We start from the raw sequence: 23,205 nt of genomic DNA on the forward strand, positions 1-23,205 counted from the left end.
CCCCCCCCCCCACCCCCACCCCCCCACCCTTTTCCTATAACGGTCCCCAGTTGCGTTACTGGTCCCCATTTCCACCTCGACCCCGGCGGGATGCGACCCCAGAGAGGTACGTGGGGCGCCGGCCCTTTAAGACGATAAAGGAGGGGGGTGGTGGGGGGGGTGGGGGGGACGCTGGCCCTTTAAGAGGTTTGGGAGGGAGAGGTTGGCCCCTCAAGGCCTGCTTTTGGGGGGCGCTGGCCCTTTAAGAGGATTGGGAAGGGGGCGCTGGCCCTTTAAGACATGGTGTTTGGGGATGCTGGCCCTTTAAGACCTAGTTTTCCGGGCTGCTGGCCCCTTAAGACCCGCTTTTCCGGGGTGCTGGCCCTTTAAGATCTGCTTTTTGGGGGTCCTGGCCCTTTAAAACCTGCTTTTTGGGGTCGTTGGCCCTTTAAGACCAACTTTTTGGGGTCGCTGGCCCTTTAAGACCCACTTTTCCGGGTTGCTGGCCCCTTAAGACCCGCTTTTTGGGGTCGCTGGCCCTTTCAGACACACTTTTCAGGGATGCTGGCCCTTTAAAACCTGCTTTTCAGGGGTGCTGGCCCTTTAAGAGACCTGGGGAGGGGGCTGCTGGCCCTTTAAAACCTGCTTTTTGGGGTCGCTGGCCCTTTAAGACCTGCTTTTAGGGGCCGCTGGCCCTTTAAGACCTGCTTTTCGGGGACACTGGCCCTTTAAGAAGCATGGGGAGGGGGCTGCTGGTCCTTTAAGACCCGCTTTTGGGGGTCGCTGGCCCTTTAAGACCCACTTTTCAGGGATGCTGGCCCTTTAAAACCTGCTTATAAGGGTCGCTGGCCCTTTAAGACCTGCTTTTAGGGGGTCCCTGTCCCTTTGAGACCCACTTTTTGGGGGTCCCTGTCCCTTTGAGACCCACTTTTTGGGGGTCGCTGTCCCTTTAAGACCCTCTTTCTGGGGGTGCTGGCCCTTTAAGACCCACTTTTTGGGGGTCGCTGTCCCTTTAAGACCCACTTTTTGGGGGTGCTGTCCCTTTAAGACCCGTTTTTGGGGTCCCTGTCCCTTTAAGAAGCATGGGGTGGGCTCCGCTTTTGGGGGGGGGCTCTCACTCTAAGATAAAAGGGGTACTGTCCCTTTAAGAGCGGTGCGCGGCCCCTTTAAGAAGAACCGGGGGGGGTGCGGGCCCTTTAATTGGGGGGGGGGGGGAATTCCCCGTGGGTGTCCCCCCCCCACGTGTTTTTTTTTTTTTTGGGTGGGGGGGGGAGATCCCCGAGGGGAGGGGGGGCGTGGCCAGCGGAGGCGGGTGATGACGTCGTGGGAATCCCCGTGACGTAGGCGCGGGGGATTCCACCGCCCGCTCCGCTGCTCTTCCCCGCCCCCGCCGAAAGGGGGGGGGGCACCCAGGAGTTTTTGGGCGGGGGGGCACCCAAGGGGTTTGGGGGGGGCACCCATGAATTTGGGGGGGGGCACCCAGGAGTTTTGGGGGGGCACCCATGAATTTGGGGGGGGCACCCAGGAGTTTTTGGGGGCACCCAGGAGTTTTGGGGGGGCACCCAGGTATTTGGGGGGGGCACCCAAGGGTTTTGGGGGTACCCATGAATTTGGGGGGGCACCCAGCACTTGGGGGGGGCACCCAGGAGTTTGGGGGGGGCACCCAGGGTTTTTTTGGGGGGCACCCAGGAGTTTTGGGGGGGCACCCAGCACTTGGGGGGGGCACCCAGGTGTTTTGGGGGGGCACCCAGATGTTTGGGGGGCACCCAAGTGTTTTGGGGGGGCACCCAGCACTTGGGGGGGCACCCACGAGGTTTGGGGGGGGGCACCCAGGAGTTTTTGGGAGCACCCAACAGATTTGGGGGGGCACCCAGGGGTTTGGGGGGGCACCCAGGTGTTTTTGGGGGCACCCAAGAGTTTGGGGGGGGCACCCAGCACTTGGGGGGGGCACTCAGGTATTTGGGGGGGGCACCCAGGGGTTTTTGGGGGGGCACCCATGGATTTGGGGGGGACACCCAAGGGTTTTGGGGGGGCACCCAGCACTTGGGGGGGCACCCAGGAGGTTTGGGGGGGGCACCCAGGTGTTTTTGGGGGCACCCAGGAGTTTTTGGGGGCACCCAAGAGTTTTGGGGGGGCACCCAGGTGTTTTTGGGGGGGGCACCCAGCAGTTTTGGGGGGGGCACCCAGGGGTTTGGGAGGGCACCCAGCACTTGGGGGGGCACCCAGGGGTTTGGGGGGGCACCCAGGTATTTGGGGGGGCACCCAGGGGTTTTGGGGGGAGCACCCAAACATCGGGGTGACCCCCCCTCCCCCCCCCCAGGAGGTCGCCCCCCCGCGTCCCCCCCCCAGACGGTGAAGCAGCTCCTGAAGGTGCTGAGACAGCAGCAGAGCGGGGGAGGGGGGAGACCCCCGGTAAGTGCCCCCCCCACCCCCACCCCCACCCATGGGGGACCCAGACCCCCCCCCGCAGACCCCTCCCCCCCCCCCAGGGTCTGTGTCCCCTCCCCCCCCGGTGGTGACCCCCCCATTCTGTCCCCTCCCCCACCCTTGTGTGTGTCCCCCCCCCCAGGGTTCGACCGTGCCCCCCCTGCGCCCCCCGGCTGGTGAGTGACCTCTGACCCCCCCATTGTCCCCAGTATCCCCCCACTGTCCCCAGTATCCCCCTATTTTCCCCAGTACCCCGCCTCATTGTCCCCAGTATCAGCCCCATTGTCCCCAGTATCCACCCCGTTCCCAGTACCCCCCCATTTTCCCCAGTACCCCCCCCACTGTCCCCAGTATCCTCCCACTGTCCCCAGTATCCCCCCATTGTCCCCAGTATCCCCCCCACTGTCCCCAGTATCCCCCCCATTTTCCCCAATATCCCCCCCACTGTCCCCAGTATCCTCCCACTGTCCCCAGTATCCCCCCATTGTCCCCAGTATCCCCCCCACTGTCCCCAGTATCCCCCCCATTTTCCCCAATATCCCCCCCACTGTCCCCAGTATCCTCCCACTGTCCCCAGTATCCTCCCACTGTCCCCAGTATCCCCCCATTGTCCCCAGTATCCCCCCCACTGTCCCCAGTATCCCCCCCATTTTCCCCAATATCCCCCCCACTGTCCCCAGTATCCTCCCACTGTCCCCAGTATCCCCCCACTGTCCCCAGTATCCCCCATTGTTCCCAGTATCCCCCCCATTGCCCCCAGTATCAGCCCCATTGTCCCCAGTATCCCCCATTTTCCCCAGTATCCCCCCACTGTCCCCAATATCCCCCCTCCCATTTTCCCCAGTATCGCCCATTGTGCCCAGTATCAGCCCCATTGTCCCCAGTACCCCCCACTGTCCCCAGTATCCCCCCACTGTCCCCAGTATCCCCCCCACTGTTCCCAGTATCCCCCCCATTGTCCCCAATTTCCACCCCATTGTCCCCAGTATGAGCCCCATTGTCCCCACTGTCCCCCCATTGTCCCCAATATCCCCCCCACTGTCCCCAGTATCCCCCCCATTATGCCCAGTACCCCCCTATTTTCCCCAATATTGTCCCATCGTCCCCAGTATCAGCCCCACTGTCCCCAGTATCCCCCCATTGTCCCCAATTTCCACCCCATTATCCCCAGTATGAGCCCCATTGTCCCCAGTATCCTCCCCACTGTCCCCAGTATCCCCCCACTGTCCCCACTGTCCCCCCACTGTTCCCAGTATCCCCCCCATTGTCCCCAATTTCCACCCCATTATCCCCAGTATGAGCCCCATTGTCCCCAGTATCAGCCCCATTGTCCCCAGTATCCTCCCCACTGTCCCCAGTATCCCCCCATTGTTCCCAGTATCCCCCCCACTGTCCCCAGTATCCCCCCCACTGTCCCCAGTATCCTCCCACTGTCCCCAGTATCCCCCCATTGTCCCCAGTATCCCCCATTGTCCCCAGTACCCCCCCGCTGTCCCCAGTATCCCCCCCGCTGTCCCCAGTATCCCCCCACTGTTCCCAGTATCCCCCCCATTGTCCCCAATTTCCACCCCATTATCCCCAGTATGAGCCCCATTGTCCCCAGTATCAGCCCCATTGTCCCCAGTATCCTCCCCACTGTCCCCAGTATCCCCCCACTGTCCCCACTGTCCCCCCATTGTTCCCAGTATCCCCCCCACTGTCCCCAGTATCCCCCCACTGTCCCCAGTATCCCCCCATTGTTTCCAGTACCCCCCCTCACCCCGTGTCCCCCCCCAGGTCCCCCCGTCCCGTCCCCGTCCCCTGGTGTCCCCTGGCCCGGACCCCCCCTCGTGCCCCCCAACCCCTGTGGGGCCCCCCCTGTGCCCCACGGCGGCCCGGGGGGGGCTTATGGGGGAGGAGCCCCCAACTTGGGGGGCTGTCAGGTGAGTGGGGGCGGGGCTTTGGGGGTCAACAGGGTCAAGGGGGGTCAACGGGGTCAACGGGGCGTCAACGGGGTCAATGGGGGGGTCAGTGGGGCAGGATATGGGGCAGGAGGGGCTTTGGGGGGGTCAACGGGGGGTTAATGGGGGTCAACGGGGTCAATGGGGTCAATGGGGGGTCAGTGGGGCAGGATATGGGGCAGGAGGGGCTTTGGGGGGGTCAACGGGGGGTTAATGGGGGTCAACGGGGTCAATGGGGGGTCAGTGGGGCAGGTTTTGGGGTCAATGGGGTCAATGGGGGGTCAACGGGGTCAACGGGGGGTCAACGGGGTCAATGGGGTCAGTGGGGGAGTCAGTGGGGCAGGATATGGGGGCAGGAGGGGCTTTGGGGGTCAACGGGGTCAATGGGGGGTCAACGGGGTCAATGGGGGGTCAGTGGGGCAGGATATGGGGGGCAGGAGGGGTTTTGGGGGTCAATGGGGTCAATGGGGGGTCAACGGGGTCAATGGGGGGTCAGTGGAGCAGGATTTGGGGGGCAGGAGGGGTTTTGGGGGTCAATGGGGTCAATGGGGGTCAACGGGGTCAACGGGGGGTCAACGGGGTCAATGGGGTCAATGGGGGGTCAGTGGGGCAGGATATGGGGGCAGGAGGGGCTTTGGGGGTCAACGGGGTCAATGGGGGGTCAACGGGGTCAATGGGGGTCAGTGGGGCAGGATTTGGGGGGCAGGAGGGGTTTTGGGGGTCAATGGGGTCAATGGGGGTCAACGGGGTCAACGGGGCGTCAACGGGGTCAATGGGGGGGTCAGTGGGGCAGGATTTGGGGGGCAGGAGGGGTTTTGGGGGTCAATGGGGTCAATGGGGGGTCAACGGGGTCAACAGGGGGTCAACGGGGTCAATGGGGCGTCAACGGGGTCAATGGGGGGTCAGTGGGGCAGGATTTGGGGGCAGGAGGGGCTTTGGGGGTCAATGGGGTCAATGGGGGGTCAACAGGGTCAACGGGGGGTCAACGGGGACAATGGGGGGGTTAGTGGGGCAGGATATGGGGGGCAGGAGGGGTTTTGGGGGTCAACGGGGTCAATGGGGGGTCAACAGGGTCAAGGGGGTCAGTGGGGGGTCAATAGGGTCAGCGGGGGTCAACAGGGTCAATGGGGGCAATGGGGGGGCAGTGGGGCAGGATATGGGGGGCAGGAGGGGCTTTGGGGGTCAACGGGGCCATTGGGGGGTCAATGGGGGTCAATATGGGGGTAACTGGACCAACAGGGAGGTAATAGGGGGCGTGGCACCCCACCCCCTTGACCTCTGACCCCAGTATCCCCTTAGGCCGCGGCCCCCTTTGCCCCCCCAGGCCCCCCCTGGCCCCAGCCGCTGGCTCCAGGGGGGGACTTGGGGGGCACCCTGGGGGGGTTGACCCCTGACCTCGAGCCTGACCCCGAACCTGACCCCGGGGAGTTGGCCGCCGCCCGCGCCGCCGTCCGTGCCATGGACCCCCGGGAACTCCTGCGGCAGGACGAGGAGGGCGACACGTGAGTTGGGGGGCAACTGGGAGGGGCCGGGGGGGGTAATGGGGGGGTCAAGAGGATCAATGGGGGGGCAGTGGGGCAAGAAGTGGGGGGAAATGGGGCCGCGGGGGGGGGCTATGGGGGTCATGGAGAGGCATCTTGGGGGGGGGCGGGTCGATGTGGCAAGATGGGGAAGGGGGGGCAATAGGTTCGGGGGGGGTCATGGGGGTCAATAGGATCGATGGGAGATCGATGGGGGTCAATGGGGCAGGATGTGGGGCAATAGGGCCCGTGGGGGGGTCTATAGGGGTCATGGGGGCCAACAGGATCAATGGAAGATCGATGGGGGTCAATGGAGCAAGATATGGGGCAATAATGCCCATGGGGGGGTCTATAGGGGCCATGGGGGTCATTGGGAGATCGGTTGGGGTCAATGGGGCAAGATGTGGGGCATTAGGGTCCATGGGGGGGTCTATAGGGGTCATGGGGGTCAATAGGATCAATGGGGGATCAATAGGGGTCAATGGGGCAGGATGTGGGGCAATAGGGTCCATGGGGGGGTCTATAGGGGTCATGGGGGTCAATAGGATCGATGGGGGATCAATAGGGGTCAATGGGGCAGGATGTGGGGCAATAGGGCCCGTGGGGGGGTCTATAGGGGTCATGGGGGTCAATAGGATCAATGGGGGATCAATAGGGGTCAATGGGGCAGGATGTGGGGCAATAATGCCCGGGGGGGGCCTATAGGGGTCATGGGGTGGTCCATGGAGGTCGAAGACGTCAATGGGGCAGGATGTGGGGCAACAGGAGCCACGAGGGGTCAACAGGATCAATGGGGGGGTCAACGGGGCAAACGGGGGGGTCAACGGGGCAAGAGATTTGGGGCGATAAGAGTGACAGAAAGTCAACGGGGGCAACTGGGAGGAGTCAACGGGACAAGACATGGGCTTCCAAGTCCTGGGGGGGGGTAGTTATGGGGACTGGGGGTAGTTCGGGGGGGGAGAAGAGTTGGGGACCCCCCCGTGACCCCCATTCCCCCCCCCCCCAGGTTACTGCACGTGCTGTGTGCGCGGGGGCTGCGGGCCCCGGCCCGGGCGGCCGCCGAAGCCTTCAAGGCGTTGGGGCAACTGGAGTTGCGCGAACATCGCGGGAAGGTAACGGGGGGGGGGGGTAAGGGGGCGATAACGGGGGGCGATAACGAGGGGAGGGGGGTGGCGGGGGGGAGAACGGGGCTACTAATGAGGTTATGGGGCGAGGGGGGGAATAAGGGGGGAGTAATGGGGTGAGAATGGGGTAATAATGGGCTAAAAATGGGGCTATGGGGCAATAACGGGGTACTAATGGGGTAATAACAGGATAAAAATGGGTTGTGGGGCAATAACGGGGTGTTAATGGGGTAATAACAATACAAAAATGGGTTGTGGGGTAATAACGGGGTAATAACGGGGTAAAAATGGGTTGTGGGGCAATAACGGGGTAATAACGGGGTGATAACGGGGTAATAACGGGGTAAAATGGGTTGTGGGGCAATAACGGGGTACTAATGGGGTAATAACGGGATAAAAATGGGTTGTGGGGTAATAACGGGGTGTTGATGGGGTAATAACAATATAAAAATGGGTTGTGGGGTAATAACGGGGTAATAACAGGATAAAAATGGGTTGTGGGGCAATAACGGGGTACTAATGGGGTAATAACAATATAAAAATGGGTTGTGGGGTAATAACGGGGTGTTAATGGGGTAATAACAATATAAAAATGGGTTGTGGGGTAAAAACGGGGTAATAACAGGATAAAAATGGGTTGTGGGGCAATAACGAGGTAATAACGGGGTGATAACGGGGTAATAACGGGGTAAAAATGGGTTGTGGGGCAATAACGGGGTGCTAATGGGGTAATAACAGTTTAAAAATGGGTTGTGGGGCAATAACGGGGTGCTAATGGGGTAATAACAATCTAAAAATGGGTTGTGGGGCAATAACGGGGTACTAATGGGGTAAGAACAATCTAAAAATGGGTTGTTCGGGGATATTAACGGGGTAATAACGGGGTGCTAACGGGGTAATAATGGGGTAAAAATGGGTTGTGGGGCAATAACGGGGCACTAATGGGGTAATAACAATATAAAAATGGGTTGTGGGGTACTAACGGGGTAATAACGGGGTGCTAATGGGGTAATAACGGGATAAAAATGGGTTGTGGGGTAATAACAGGGTGATGACGGGGTAATAACGGGGTAATAACGGGGTAAAAATGGGTTGTGGGGTAATAACGGGGTGCTAATGGGGTAATAACAGGATAAAAATGGGTTTTGGGGCAATAACGGGGTACTAATGGTGTAATAACAATATAAAAATGGGTTGTGGGGCAATAACGGGGTAATAATGGGGTAATGACGGGATAAAAATGGGTTGTGGGGCAATAACAGGGTAATAATGGGGTAATAAAGGGATAAAAAAATGGGTTGTGGGGCAATAACGAGGTAATAATGGGGTAATAACAGTTTAAAAATGGGTTGTGGGGCAATAACAGGGTAATAATTGGTTAATAATTGGTTAATAATGGGGTGAAGGGGGTAAGAAAGGGCTAATAATGAGGTTATGGGGTGAGAGGGGTAATAAGGGGGGAGTAATGGGGGTGAGAGTGGGGTTAATAATGGGATAAAATGGGGTTATGGGGCAATAACGGGGTAATAATGGGGTAATAATGGGGTGATAATGGGATAAAAGGGGGTTATGGGGCAATAACGGGGTACTAATGGGGTAATAACGGTATAAAAATGGGTTGTGGGGCAATAACGAGGTAATAACGGGGTGATAACGGGGTAATAACGGTATAAAAATGGGTTGTGGGGCAATAAGGGGGTAATAATTGGTTAATAATTGGTTAATAATGGGGTGAAGGGGGTAAGGGCTAATAATGAGGTTATGGGGTGAGGGGGGTAATAAGGGGGTAATAATCGGGACAATAATGGGGTTAATAATGGTATAAAGTGTGGTTATGGGGAAATAACAGTGTAATAATTGGGTAATAACGGGGTAATAATGGTTAAAAATGGGGTTATGGAGGGAAGGGGGTAATAACGGGGTAATAACGGGGTAATAATTGAGTAACAACGGGGTTATAGTGGTTCAATAATAAGGTTGTGGGGGATAATGGGGTAATAACAGGGTGATAAAGGGGTAACAAGGGGCAAACAATAAGGGGTAATTAATAAGGGGCTAATAAGGGGCTAAAGAGAGGGTAATAAAGGGTAATTAATAAGGGGGAATTAATAAAGAGGGCAATAAGGGTTACTGAGGGGTAATAAAGGGTAACGAGGGGGTAATAAGGATTAATGAGGGATAATAAAGGGCAATGAGGGGCTAATAAGGATTAATGAGGGGTAATAAAGGGCAATGAGGGGCTAATAAGGCTTAATGAGGGGGTAATAAGGGGGTAATAAGGGTTACTGAGGGGGTGATAAGGCTTAATAAGGGGGTAATAAGGGGTAATAAGGGAGTAATAAAGGTTACTGAGGGGGTAATAAGAATTAATGAGGGGTAATAAAGGCTTAATGAGGGGGGAATAAGGCTTAATGAGGGGGTAATAAGGCTTAATAAGGGATAATAAGGGGGTAATAAGGGTTGCTGAGGGGGTAATAATGCTTAATGAGGGGCAATAAAGCTTAATAAGGGGGTAATAAGGGTTACTGAGGGGGTAATAAGGCTTAATAAGGGGCAATAAGGCTCAAATAAGGGGTAATAAGGCTTAATGGGGGTAATAAGGGGGTAATAAGGGTTACTGAGGGGGTAATAAGGCTTAATAAGGGGTAATAAGGGTTACTAAGGGTTAATGAGGGGGTAATACGGGTTAATGAAGGGGTAAGAAGTGGGTAATAAGGCTTAATAAGGGCTACTGAGGGGGTAATAAGGGTTACTGAGGGGGTAATAAGGCTTAATAAGGGGTAATAAGGGGGTAATAAGGCTTAATGAGGGGCAATAAGGCTTAATAAGGGGCAATAAGGGGGTAATAAGGGTTACTGAGGGGGTAATAAGGTTTAATAAGGGATAATAAAGCTTAATAAGGGGTAATAAGGGTTACTGAGAGTGTAATAAGGCTTAATAAGGGTTAATGAAGGGGTAATAAGGCTTAATAAGGGGTAATAAGGGGGTAATAAGGTTTAATGAGGGGCAATAAGGCTTAATAAGGGGCAATAAGGGGGTAATAAGGCTTAATAAGGGGCAATAAGGCTTAATAAGGGGCAATAAGTGGGTAATAAGGCTTAATAAGGGGCAATAAGGCTTAATAAGGGGCAATAAGTGGGTAATAAGGCTTAATAAGGGGCAATAAGGCTTAATAAGGGGCAATAAGTGGGTAATAAGGCTTAATAAGGGGCAATAAGGCTTAATAAGGGGCAATAAGGGCGTAATAGGGGGATAACGGGGGACGAGAGTAACAATTTGGGTTCTGGAGGGAGTTTTGGGGGTCTGGGGGGGGGTGAGGTGCTGGGGGGTGTCCGGTGACCTCTGACCCCTGCCCCTCCCCCCCCCCCCAGACACCGCTGCTGGTGGCGGCGGCGGCGGCGGCCGGGGGGGTGGTGGGGGACCTGGTGGCGCTGGGGGCCGACCCCGACGCCGCCGACCATCGGGGCCGGACGGCGCTGCACCTCGCCGCCACCTACGGGCTCCCCCGCGTCCTCCAGGTAGGAACCCCAAAAATGGGGGGGGTACCCCAAAAATCTTCCCCATGGGTAACCAAGGGGGGGGACGGCTGGGACCCCAAAAATCTTCCCCATGGGTAACCAAGGGGGATGGGTGGGATCCTAAAAATCTTCCCAAATGGGCACCCAGGGGTCCAGATGGGACCCCAAAACACCTATGGGGGACCCCAGAATCCAGGTGGGACCCCAAAACCTTCCCAATGGGCACCCAGGGGTCCAGGTGGGACCCCAAAACCTTCCCAAATGGCACCCAGGGGTCCAGATGGGACCCCAAAAACACCTATGGGGGACCCCAGAATCCAGGTGGGACCCCAAAACACCTATGGGGGACCCCAGAATCCAGGTGGGACCCCAAAACCCTCCCAATGGGCACCCAGGGGTCCAGGTGGGACCCCAAAACACCTATGGGGGACCCCAGAATCCAGATGGGACCCCAAAACCCTCCCAAATGACACCCAGGGGTCCAGGTGGGACCCCAGAACACCTATGGGGGACCCCAGAATCCAGGTGGGACCCCAAAACCCTCCCAATGGGCACCCAGGGGTCCAGGTGGGACCCCAAAACACCTATGGGGGACCCCAGAATCCAGGTGGGACCCCAAAACCTTCCCAATGGGCACCCAGGGGTCCAGATGGGACCCCAAAACACCTATGGGGGACCCTTGAATTTGGGATGGACCCCAAAACCTTCCCAAAGGGCACCCAGGGGTCCAGGTGGGACCCCAAAACCTTCCCAAATGGCACCCAGGGGTCCGGGTGGACCCCAAAAACCTTCCCAAAGGGGACCCAGGGGTCCAGATGGGACCCCAAAAACAACTATGGGGGACCCCAGAATCCAGGTGGGACCCCAAAACCATCCCAATGGGCACCCAGGTGGCTGGTAGGGACCCCAAAACACCTATGGGGGACCCCAGAATCCGGGTGGCACCCCAAAACCTTCCCAAAGGGCACCCAGGGGTCCAGGTGGGACCCCAAAACACCTATGGGGGACCCCAGAATCCAGGTGGGACCCCAAAACCCTCCCAATGGGCACCCAGGGGTCCAGGTGGGACCCCAAAACACCTATGGGGGACCCCAGAATCCAGGTGGGACCCCAAAATCTTCCCAAATGGCACCCAGGGATCCAGGTGGGACCCCAAAACACCTATGGGGGACCCCAGAATCCAGGTGGGACCCCAAAACCTTCCCAAATGACACCCAGGGGTCCAGGTGGGACCCCAAAACACCTATGGGGGACCCTTGAATTTGGGATGGACCCCAAAACCTTCCCAAATGGCGCCCAGGTGGCCGGTAGGGACCCCAAAAACACCTATGGGGGACCCCAGAATCCAGATGGGACCCCAAAACCTTCCCAAATGGCACCCAGGGGTCTGGGAGTGACCCCAAAACACCTATGGGGGACCCCAGAATCCAGGGGGGACCCCAAAATCTTCCCAATAGGCACCCAGGGGTCCAGATGGGACCCCAAAACACCTATGGGGGGACCTTTGCATTTGGGTGGGACCCCAAAAACTCTCCCAATGGGCACCCAGGGGTCCGGGACCCCCAAAAGGGCACCCAGGTGTGTGGGTGCTCACCCGCCCCCCCCCCCCCCCCAATTTTCCAGGCCATGATGTCATCGGGGGTCCCCGTGAACGTGGAGGCCAGAAACTTCGAAGGTCAGAAAATTTGGGGGTGGGGGGGGGCCAAGAAAATTTGGGGGGGGGCAGGGTGGGAGAGGGGTTCCAATGGGGGGGGGTCTGATTTTGGAGGGGTCCATGGGGTGGGGTCCCCAATTTGGGGATGGCTTTTTGGGGGGTTGGGGCTGGGGGGGGGCTTAATTGAGGGGTCCCCAATTTGGGGGGGGGTCTTGGGGGTCCCTGGTTTGGGGGGGGGGGTGTCCATGGGGAGGGTGACAGTTGAGGGGTCCTCAATTTGGGGGGGGGTGTCTTTTGGGGGGGGTCCCACTTGAGGGGTCCTCAATATGGGGGGGGCAATGGTTTGGGGGAGTCCCTGGGGGTCCCCAATTTTGGGCAGCTCTTGGGGGGGGGGTTCTGGTGGGAGGGGGTCCTTATTTTGGGGGTGTCCCTATTTAGGGGGGGTCCCCAGTTTAGGGGTGCTGGTTGGGGGGGGGTCATATTGGAAAGGCCCTTGGGGGGGGTAGTTTGTACTTTGGGGGAGGGTCCCAAATTTCAGGGGGGGCCTATTTTAGGGGGGGGGGAATTCCCATCCTGATGTGCCCCCCCCCCCATTTTCTCTTCTCCCCCCCCCCCCTCCACTCCAGGCCAGACTCCTCTGCACTGCGCCGTCCTATCCCATAATGCCTCCTTGCGAGCGGGGGGGAACCCCGGGGGGGTTTCTGGGGGGGGTCCCCCAATTTCGACCCCCCAAGACCGGCTCCTCTGCGTCGAGTTGTTGCTGCGTATGGGGGCCGACTGCGGCAGCCAGGTACTGGGGGGGGGGGCAATGGGGTGGTGGGACCCCCCCCCATGGGTGCCTGGGGGGGGAAATGGGGTGGTGGGACCCCTGGGGGGGGTCAATAGGGTGGTGGGACCCCCTTCATGGGTGCCTGGGGGGGGTCAATGGGGTGGTGGGACCACTGTGGGGGGGTCAATAGGGTGGTGGGACCCCCCCATGGGTGCCTGGGTCTCTTGGGGGGGGGGTCAATAGGTGGTGGGACCCCCTCCTGGGTCTCTTGGGGGGGGTCAATGGGGTGCTGGGACCCCTTCCTGGGTCTCTTGGGGGGGGGTCAATAGGTGGTGGGACCCCCTCCTGGGTCTCTTGGGGGGGGTCAATGGGGTGCTGGGACCCCTTCCTGGGTCTCTTGGGGGGGGGTCAATAGGGTGGTGGGACCCCCTTCATGGGTGCCTGGGGGGGGAAATCAGGTGGTGGGACCCCTGTGGGGGGGTCGATGGGGTGGTGGGACCCCCCCATGGGTGCCGGGGGGGGTCAATGGGGTGGTGGGACCCCTTCCTGGGTGCCTGGGTCTCTTGGGGGGGGGTCAATGGGGTGGTGGGACCCCCTTTTGGGTGCCTGGGTCTCTTGGGGGGGGGTCAATGGGGTGGTGGGACCCCCTTTTGGGTGCCTGGGGGGGGGAAATGGGGTGGTGGGACCCCTGTGGGGGGGTCAGTGGGGTAGTGGGACCCCCCCATGGGTGCCTGGGGGGTGGAAATGGGGTGGTGGGACCCCTGTGGGGGGGTCGATGGGGTGGTGGGACCCCCCTATGGGTGCCTGGGGGGGGTCAATGGGGTGCTGGGACCCCTTCCTGGGTCTCTTGGGGGGGGTCAATAGGTGGTGGGACCCCCTCCTGGGTGCCTGGGGGGGGGAAATGGGGTGGTGGGACCCCTGTGGGGGGGTCAGTGGGGTGGTGGGACCCCCCCATGGGTGCCTGGGGGGGGTCAATGGGGTGCTGGGACCCCTTCCTGGGTCTCTTGGGGGGGGTCAATAGGTGGTGGGACCCCCTCCTGGGTGCCTGGGGGGGGGAAATGGGGTGGTGGGACCCCTGTGGGGGGGTCAGTGGGGTGGTGGGACCCCCTCGCAGACCCCTGGGTGTCCCCCCCCCGGCAGGACATGAAGAGCAGCCAGACCGTCTTGCACTTGGCCGTGAGGGGGGGGAACTTGGCCTTGACCCACCTCCTCCTGCGCCAACCCGGGGTGGCCCCCCGCCTCGTTAACGTGAAGGTAACGAGGTTTCCTCCGGCACTTATGGGGCGCCTATGGGGCTGGGAGGGGGATCTATGGGGCCCTATGGAGGAATTTGGGGGTCTAGGGGGCTTTGGGGGGGGTCTAGGGGGCTTTTGGGGGGGCTGGGGGGGGTCTAAGGGGGCATCGATGGTGGATCTATGGGGAGTTAGCGGTGTTTTGGGGGGGCTATGGGGCGTGAGGAGGGGATCTATAGGGCCCTGGGGGGGGATTATGGGGTCTAGGGGGGGGTCTTTGGGGGAGCTATGGGACTTGGGGTGCGATCGATGGGGCGCTAGGGAGGAGCTATGGGGTCTACAGGGTTCTATGGGGGGGGATGGGGGGGTGGGATATCTAGGGGGGATCTATGGGGGGTGGGAGGTGTCTATGGGGGAGTTATGGGGCTGGGGGGGATCTAGGGGGTGCCTATAGGGGATTTGGGGTCCCCATGGTGGGTCTATGGGGGGTTGGAGGTGGATCTATGGGGCGATCTATGGGTTTCTAGGGGTGCTGGGGGGGGATCTATGGGGTTTGGAGGTGTCTATAGGGGGTCTATGGGGCTGGGGGGATCTATGGGGGATCTATGGGGCTGGGGGGATCTATGGGGCTGGGGGGGATCTATGGGGTGCCTATAGGGGATTTGGGGTCCCCATGGTGGGTCTATGGGGGGGTTGGAGGTGGATCTATGGGGCGATCGATGGGTTTCTAGGGGTGCTGGGGGGGATCTATGGGGTTTGGAGGTGTCTATAGGGGATCTATGGGGCTGGGGGGATCTATGGGGGATCTATGGGGCTGGGGGCATCTATGGGGTGCCTATAGGGAATTTAGGGTCCCCATGGTTGGTCCATGGGGGGGTTGGAGGTGGATCTATGGGGCGATCTATGGGGTTTTAGGGGTGCTGTGGCAGATCTATGGGGTTTGGAGGTGTCTATGGGGGATCTATGGGGCTGGGGGGATCTATGGGGCTGGGGGGATCTATGGGGTGCCTATAGGGGATTTAGGGTCCCCATGGTGGGTCTATGGGGGGTTGGAGGTGGATCTATGGGGCGATCGATGGGGTTTTAGGGGTGTTGTGGCAGATTTATGGGGTTTGGAGGTGTCTATAGGGGATCTATGGGGCTGGGGGGATCTATGGGGCTGGGGGGATCTATGGGGTGCCTATAGGGGATTTGGGGTCCCCATGGTGGGTCTATGGGGGGGTTGGAGGTGGATCTATGGGGCGATCGATGGGTTTCTAGGGGTGCTGGGGGGGATCTATGGGGTTTGGAGGTGTCTATAGGGGATCTATGGGGCTGGGGGGATCTATGGGGGATCTATGGGGCTGGGGGCATCTATGGGGTGCCTATAGGGAATTTAGGGTCCCCATGGTTGGTCCATGGGGGGGTTGGAGGTGGATCTATGGGGCGATCTATGGGGTTTTAGGGGTGCTGTGGCAGATCTATGGGGTTTGGAGGTGTCTATGGGGGATCTATGGGGCTGGGGGGATCTATGGGGCTGGGGGGATCTATGGGGTGCCTATAGGGGATTTAGGGTCCCCATGGTGGGTCTATGGGGGGTTGGAGGTGGATCTATGGGGCGATCGATGGGGTTTTAGGGGTGTTGTGGCAGATTTATGGGGTTTGGAGGTGTCTATAGGGGATCTATGGGGCTGGGGGGATCTATGGGGCTGGGGGGATCTATGGGGTGCCTATAGGGGATTTAGGGTCCCCATGGTGGGTCTATGGGGGGTTGGAGGTGGATCTATGGGGCGATCTATGGGTTTCTAGGGGTGCTGGGGGGGGATCTATGGGGTTTGGAGGTGTCTATAGGGGGTCTATGGGGCTGGGGGGATCTATGGGGGATCTATGGGGCTGGGGGGATCTATGGGGCTGGGGGGGATCTATGGGGTGCCTATAGGGGATTTGGGGTCCCCATGGTGGGTCCATGGGGGGGTTGGGGGTGGATCTATGGGGCGATCGATGGGTTTCTAGGGGTGCTGGGGGGGATCTATGGGGCTGGGGGGATCTATGGGGGATCTATGGGGCTGGGGGGATCTATGGGGGGTCTGAAAGTTTTGGGGGTCCCCTGACCCCCCCCCGTGTGTCCCCCCCAGGCCCACGGCAACACCCCCCTGCACATGGCGGCGGCTTTACCGGGGGGGCCGAGCCAGGAACCCCTCGTCCGCCTTCTCCTGGCCTGGGGGGCCGACCCCGGCGCCCGCAACCTGGAACACGACCTGCCCCACAGCCTCCTGCCCCCCGGCCCCCCCGGAGACCAGGTGGGACCCCCAGAGACACCCCCAAATCTAGAGCACCCCCAAAATCCAGACACCCCCCCCCCCCCACCTGCCAGCAGCCCCAACTCCGCCGGTTGCTGCCTGCAAAAAAAAAAAGGAAAAAAAAAAAAAATCCCCCAAATTGCACCGATAATTCCAAAATTCGGCTGCTGCACCCCGAAATCTGGGTGATGTACCCCAAAATGGCCCCCAGAACCCCCAAATCCTGCTGTGCCCTGAAATGGCCCCATTGCACCCCAAAATGGCTCCATTGCACCCCAAAATCCTGCTTCTGCACCCCAAAATGGCCCCTCGAACCCCCAACTCCTGCTGTGCCCTGAAATGGCCCCATTGCACCCCAAAATCCTGCTTCTGCACCCCAAAATCCTGCTGCACCCCAAAATCGCCCGTGGAACCCCAAAATCCTGCTGCTGCACCCCAAAATTGCCCCTGGAACCCCCAAATCCTACTTCTGTGACCCAAAATAGCCTCATTCCACCTCAAAATGGTCCCTGGCACCCCAAAATCCAGCTGCTGCACCCCAAAATCCTGCGGTGCCCTGAAATAGCCCCACTGCACCCCAAAATGGACCTTGGAACCCCAAAATCCCGCTATTCCACCTCAAAATGGTCCCTGGAACCCCAAAATCCTGCTGCTGCACCCCAAAATGGCCCCCAGAACCCCCAAATCCTGCTGTGCCCTGAAATAGCCCCATTGCACCCCAAAATCGTGCTTCTGCACCCCAAAATCCTGCTGCACCCCAAAATCGCCCGTGGAACCCCAAAATCCTGCTGCTGCACCCCAAAATTGCCCCTGGAACCCCCAAATCCTACTTCTGTGACCCAAAATAGCCTCATTCCACCTCAAAATGGTCCCTGGCACCCCAAAATCCAGCTGCTGCACCCCAAAATCCTGCGGTGCCCTGAAATAGCCCCACTGCACCCCAAAATGGACCTTGGAACCCCAAAATCCCGCTATTCCACCTCAAAATGGTCCCTGGAACCCCAAAATCCTGCTTCTGCACCCCAAAATGGTCCCCAGAACCCCCAAATCCTGCTGTGCCCTGAAATAGCCCCATTGCACCCCAAAATCCTGCTTCTGCACCCCAAAATCCTGCTGCTGCACCCCAAAATCCTGCAGTGACCTGAAATAGCCCCATTGCACCCCAAAATGGCCCTTGGAACCCCCAAATCCCGCTATTGCACCCCAAAATCACCTCTGGCACCCCAAAATCCTGCTGCTGCACCCCAAAATCCTGCTTCTGCACCCCAAAATGGTCCCCAGAACCCCCAAATCCTGCTGTGCCCTGAAATGGCCCCATTGCACCCCAAAATGGCTCCATTGCACCCCAAAATCCTGCTTCTGCACCCCAAAATCCTGCTGCACCCCAAAATCGCCCGTGGAACCCCAAAATCCTGCTGCTGCACCCCAAAATTGCCCCTGGAACCCCCAAATCCTACTTCTGTGACCCAAAATAGCCTCATTCCACCTCAAAATGGTCCCTGGCACCCCAAAATCCTGCTGCTGCACCCCAAAATCCTGCGGTGCCCTGAAATAGCCCCACTGCACCCCAAAATGGACCTTGGAACCCCAAAATCCCGCTATTCCACCTCAAAATGGTCCCTGGAACCCCAAAATCCTGCTGCTGCACCCCAAAATGGTCCCCAGAACCCCCAAATCCTGCTGTGCCCTGAAATGGCCCCATTGCACCCCAAAATGGCCCCATTGCACCCCAAAATCCTGCTTCTGCACCCCAAAATCCTGCTGCACCCCAAAATCGCCCGTGGAACCCCAAAATCCTGCTGCTGCACCCCAAAATCCTGCTGTGACCTGAAACAGCCCCATTGCACCCCAAAATGGACCTTGGAACCCCCAAATCCCGCTATTGCACCCCAAAATCACCTCTGGCACCCCAAAATCCCGCTATTGCACCCCCAAATCACCTCTGGCACCCCAAAATCCTGCTGCTGCACCCCAAAATCCTGCTTCTGCACCCCAAAATGGCCCCCAGAACCCCCAAATCCTGCTGTGCCCTGAAATAGCCCCATTGCACCCCAAAATCCTGCTTCTGCACCCCAAAATCCTGCTGCACCCCAAAATGGCCCCTGGAACCCCCAAATCCTACTTCTGTGACCCAAAATAGCCTCATTCCACCTCAAAATGGTCCCTGGCACCCCAAAATCCAGCTGCTGCACCCCAAAATCCTGCGGTGCCCTGAAATAGCCCCACTGCACCCCAAAATGGACCTTGGAACCCCAAAATCCCGCTATTCCACCTCAAAATGGTCCCTGGAACCCCAAAATCCTGCTTCTGCACCCCAAAATGGTCCCCAGAACCCCCAAATCCTGCTGTGCCCTGAAATAGCCCCATTGCACCCCAAAATCCTGCTTCTGCACCCCAAAATCCTGCTGCACCCCAAAATGGCCCCTGGAACCCCAAAATCCTGCTGCTGCACCCCAAAATCCTGCTGTGCCCTGAAATAGCCCCATTGCACCCCAAAATCCTGCTGCTGCACCCCAAAATGGCCCCTGGAACCCCCAAATCCTGCTGTGCCCTGAAATAACCCCACTGCACCCCAAAATCACCTCTGACACCCCAAAATCCTGCTGCTGAACCCCAAAATCCTGCTGCTGCACCCCAAAATCACCCCTGGCACCCCAAAATCCTGCTGCTGAACCCCAAAATCCTGCTGCTGCACCCAAAATCCTGCTTCTGAACCCCAAAATCCTACTTCTGTGACTCAAAATAGCCTCATTCCACCTCAAAATGGTCCCTGGAACCCCCAAAATCCTGTTTTTTCACCCCAAAATCCTGCTGTGCCCTGAAATAGCCCCATTGCACCCCAAAATGGTCCCCAGAACCCCAAAATCCTGCTTCTGAACCCCAAAATCCTGCTGCTACACCCCAAAATCACCCCATGAACCCCAAAATCCTGCTTCTGCACCCCAAAATCACCCCTGACACCCCAAAATCCTGCTGAACCCCAAAATCCTGCTGCTACACCCCAAAATCACCCCTGGAACTGCTGAATCCTGCTGCTGAACCCCAAAATCGTGATGATGCCCCCCAAAATCCTGCTTCTGCACCCAAAATCGCCCGTGGAACCCCAAAATCCTGTTTTTTCACCCCAAAATCCTGCAGTGCCCTGAAATAGCCCCACTGCACCCCAAAATCGCCCCTGGGACCCCAAAATCCTGGTTTTGCACCCCAAAATCCTGCTGTGCCCTGAAATAGCCCCACTGCACCCCAAAATCCTGCTGCTGAACCCCAAAATCCTGCTGCTGCACCCAAAATCGCCTGTGGAACCCCAAAATCCTGTTGTTTCACCCCAAAATCCTGCAGTGCCCTGAAATAGCCCCACTGCACCCCAAAATCGCCCCTGGGACCCCAAAATCCTGGTTTTGCACCCCAAAATCCTGCTGTGCCCTGAAATAGCCCCACTGCACCCCAAAATCCTGCTGCTGAACCCCAAAATCCTGCTGCTGCACCCAAAATCGCCTGTGGAACCCCAAAATCCTGTTGTTTCACCCCAAAATCCTGCAGTGCCCTGAAATAGCCCCACTGCACCCCAAAATCGCCCCTGGGACCCCAAAATCCTGGTTTTGCACCCCAAAATCCTGCTGTGCCCTGAAATAGCCCCACTGCACCCCAAAATCCTGCTGCTGAACCCCAAAATCCTGCTGCTGCACCCAAAATCGCCTGTGGAACCCCAAAATCCTGTTGTTTCACCCCAAAATCCTGCTGTGCCCTGAAATAGCCCCACTGCACCCCAAAATCACCTCTGGCACCCCCAAATCCTGCTGCTGAACCCCAAAATCATGATTATACACCCCAAAATCGCCCCTGGAACCTCCAAATCCCGCTGCTGAACCCCAAAATCCGGCTTCTACACCCCAAAATGGCCCCCGGAACCCCAAAATCCTGCTTCTGCACCCCAAAATCACCCCTGGCACCCCAAAATCCTGCTGCTGAACCCCAAAATCCGGCTTCTACACCCCAAAATCGCCCCCGGAACCCCCAAATTTTACTGCTGTGACCCAAAATAGTCTCATTCCACCCCAAAATGGCCCCCGGAACCCCCAAATTTTGCTGCTACACCCCAATTTTGGGGTCAAATCCCCGGCTTCGTGCTCCCCACCCCCGCAAATTTTGGGGTCATTTCCCAGGATTTGGGGTTCATCCCCCCCAAATTTTATGAAACTCCCCCAAATATTTTGGGATGCCCCTCGCCAGGTTTGGGGGGGGTCAAACCTCAGGATTTTGGGGTGAAACCTCAAGATTTTGGGGAAAAAAAAAACCAAACACCAAAAACTGGACACAACCCCAACGGTCGGGGGTGACCTACCAGGATTTTGGGGTGAAAGCCCAGAATTTTGGGAAAAAAAACCCCACACCAAAAACTGGACACGGCCCCAACGGTTGGGGGTGACGCAGCAGGATTTTGGGGTGAAACCCCAGGATTTTGGGAAAAAAAACCCCCACCAGAAACTGGACATGCCCCCAACAGTTGGGGGTGAGCCACCAGGATTTTGGGGTGAAACCCCAGGATTTTGGGAAAAAAACCAAAACACCAAAAACTGGACACGGCCCCAACGGTTGGGGGTGACGCAGCAGGATTTTGGGGTGAAACCTCAAGATTTTGGGAAAAAAAAACCCCACCAGAAACTGGACATGCCCCCAACGGTTGGGGGTGAGCCACCAGGATTTTGGGGTGAAACCCCAGGATTTTGGGAAAAAAACCAAAACACCAAAAACTGGACACGGCCCCAACGGTTGGGGGTGACGCAGCAGGATTTTGGGGTGAAACCTCAAGATTTTGGGAAAAAAAAACCCCACCAGAAACTGGACATGCCCCCAACGGTTGGGGGTGAGCCACCAGGATTTTGGGGTGAAACCCCAGGATTTTGGGAAAAAAACCAAAACACCAAAAACTGGACACGGCCCCAACGGTTGGGGGTGACGCAGCAGGATTTTGGGGTGAAACCTCAAGATTTTGGGAAAAAAAAACCCCACCAGAAACTGGACATGCCCCCAACGGTTGGGGGTGAGCCACCAGGATTTTGGGGTGAAACCCCAGGATTTTGGGAAAAAAACCAAAACACCAAAAACTGGACACGGCCCCAACGGTTGGGGGTGACGCAGCAGGATTTTGGGGTGAAACCTCAAGATTTTGGGAAAAAAAAACCCCACCAGAAACTGGACATGCCCCCAACGGTTGGGGGTGAGCCACCAGGATTTTGGGGTGAAACCCCAGGATTTTGGGAAAAAAACCAAAACACCAAAAACTGGACACGGCCCCAACGGTTGGGGGTGACGCAGCAGGATTTTGGGGTGAAACCTCAAGATTTTGGGAAAAAAAAACCCCACCAGAAACTGGACATGCCCCCAACGGTTGGGGGTGAGCCACCAGGATTTTGGGGTGAAACCCCAGGATTTTGGGAAAAAAAACAAAACACCAAAAACTGGACACGGCCCCAACGGTTGGGGGTGACCCACCAGGATTTTGGGGTGAAACCTCAAGATTTTGGGAAAAAAAAAAACCACCAGAAACTGGACATGCCCCCAACAGTTGGGGGTGACCCACCAGGATTTTGGGGTGAAACCCCAGGATTTTGGGAAAAAAACCAAAACACCAAAAACTGGACACGGCCCCAATGGTTGGGGGTGACCCACCAGGATTTTGGGGTGAAACCTCAAGATTTTGGGAAAAAAACCCCCCACCAGAAACTGGACATGCCCCCAACAGTTGGGGGTGAGCCACCAGGATTTTGGGGTGAAACCCCAGGATTTTGGGAAAAAAACCAAAACACCAAAAACTGGACACGGCCCCAATGGTTGGGGGTGACCCACCAGGATTTTGGGGTGAAACCTCAAGATTTTGGGAAAAAAAAATCCCACCAGAAACTGGACATGCCCCCAACAGTTGGGGGTGAGCCACCAGGATTTTGGGGTGAAACCCCAGGATTTTGGGAAAAAAAAAACCACTAGAAACTGGACATGGCCCCAACGGTTGGGGGTGACCCACCAGGATTTTGGGGTGAAACCTCAAGATTTTGGGGAAAAAAAAAACTGACCCCTTTCCCTCCCCCGCAGCTCCGCCTCCTCCTGAAGAGCCGCCGTGGGGCCCGCCGCCCCTCCCCCACCTCCTAGGGGCGGAAGTGACGCCAGAGGGGGCGGGGCCTCCTGGCTATGACATCATAGGAGGGGGAGGGACATTCTTCTCTCGCCCCTCCCTCTTTCCGGCCACACCCCCATATTGGGGGAACCCCCCCAAAACACGCCCCCTCATTAATTTTTCATGATTTCCATGAAATCGCTCAGATTGGGGGTGGGGGTGAAAGGGGGCGGAGCTCCGCCCCCGCCCGCCACGCCCTCCATTTCCAGGAAATGAGTCTTTGAACCACATTGGTTGTTTTTTGGGGGGGCGGGGGGGGCGTGTCCAAAAAAAAAGGGACCCGCCCCTCCCCCCCCATTAGGGGCGCTGCCCCTTTAAGAGTGCCCCGGGGGGGCGGGGCTGCTGTGTAGCCCCGCCCCTCCCATTATAGAACCCCTCCCCCCTCCCCCAAGACCTCATTAATTGGGGGGGCGGGATCAAAGGGGTCCCCCCCCAAATTGGGGGGGGCCGGAGGGAGGACCCCAAATTGGGGTGGGAGACCGTGAACTGGGAAGAAACTGGTTTAAACTGGAAAAGGGGGAGGAAGGGGGGGGCGTGGCCCTTTTCCCCCCTCCCCGCCCAAATAAACCCTGTTGATTGGCTGAAGTGAGT

At 58.1% G+C, this 23,205-nt stretch overlaps 2 protein-coding genes across 2 annotated transcripts; both read left to right on the forward strand.

Moving 5' to 3' along the window:
- Positions 1–90: 90 nt before the first annotated feature.
- LOC138683106 (NF-kappa-B inhibitor delta-like) lies at positions 91–23,156 on the forward strand. The gene is made up of 11 exons (XM_069774629.1): positions 91–106; positions 2,300–2,429; positions 4,214–4,328; positions 5,646–5,848; positions 6,873–6,978; positions 10,362–10,508; positions 12,132–12,183; positions 12,789–12,952; positions 14,072–14,185; positions 16,278–16,442; positions 22,533–23,156. The coding sequence occupies exons 1-11, from the start codon at positions 91–93 to the stop codon at positions 22,587–22,589; spliced, it is 1,269 nt and encodes a 422-aa protein (XP_069630730.1). The 3' UTR covers positions 22,590–23,156.
- On the forward strand, positions 3,250–4,134 carry LOC138683095 (DNA-directed RNA polymerase II subunit RPB1-like; the record flags this gene model as incomplete). Its single annotated transcript, XM_069774619.1, is given in 4 exon segments — positions 3,250–3,349; positions 3,399–3,571; positions 3,574–3,877; positions 3,995–4,134. Coding segments are annotated over 4 exon segments (717 nt in total), but the record flags the coding sequence as incomplete, so codon positions are not given.
- Positions 23,157–23,205: the final 49 nt, after the last annotated feature.

Source organism: Haliaeetus albicilla, chromosome 31 (genome assembly GCF_947461875.1).
Source record: "Haliaeetus albicilla chromosome 31, bHalAlb1.1, whole genome shotgun sequence".
Lineage (NCBI taxonomy): Eukaryota > Metazoa > Chordata > Aves > Accipitriformes > Accipitridae > Haliaeetus > Haliaeetus albicilla.

What these genes read in the sequence shown, in the direction of transcription:
- LOC138683106 (XM_069774629.1), top strand. An exon ending in GGCTCCCCCGCGTCCTCCAG is followed by an intron (nt 10,509 to 12,131) that starts GTAGGAACCCCA and finishes CCAATTTTCCAG; the next exon opens with GCCATGATGTCATCGGGGGT. An exon ending in CCGGCCCCCCCGGAGACCAG is followed by an intron (nt 16,443 to 22,532) that starts GTGGGACCCCCA and finishes CCTCCCCCGCAG; the next exon opens with CTCCGCCTCCTCCTGAAGAG.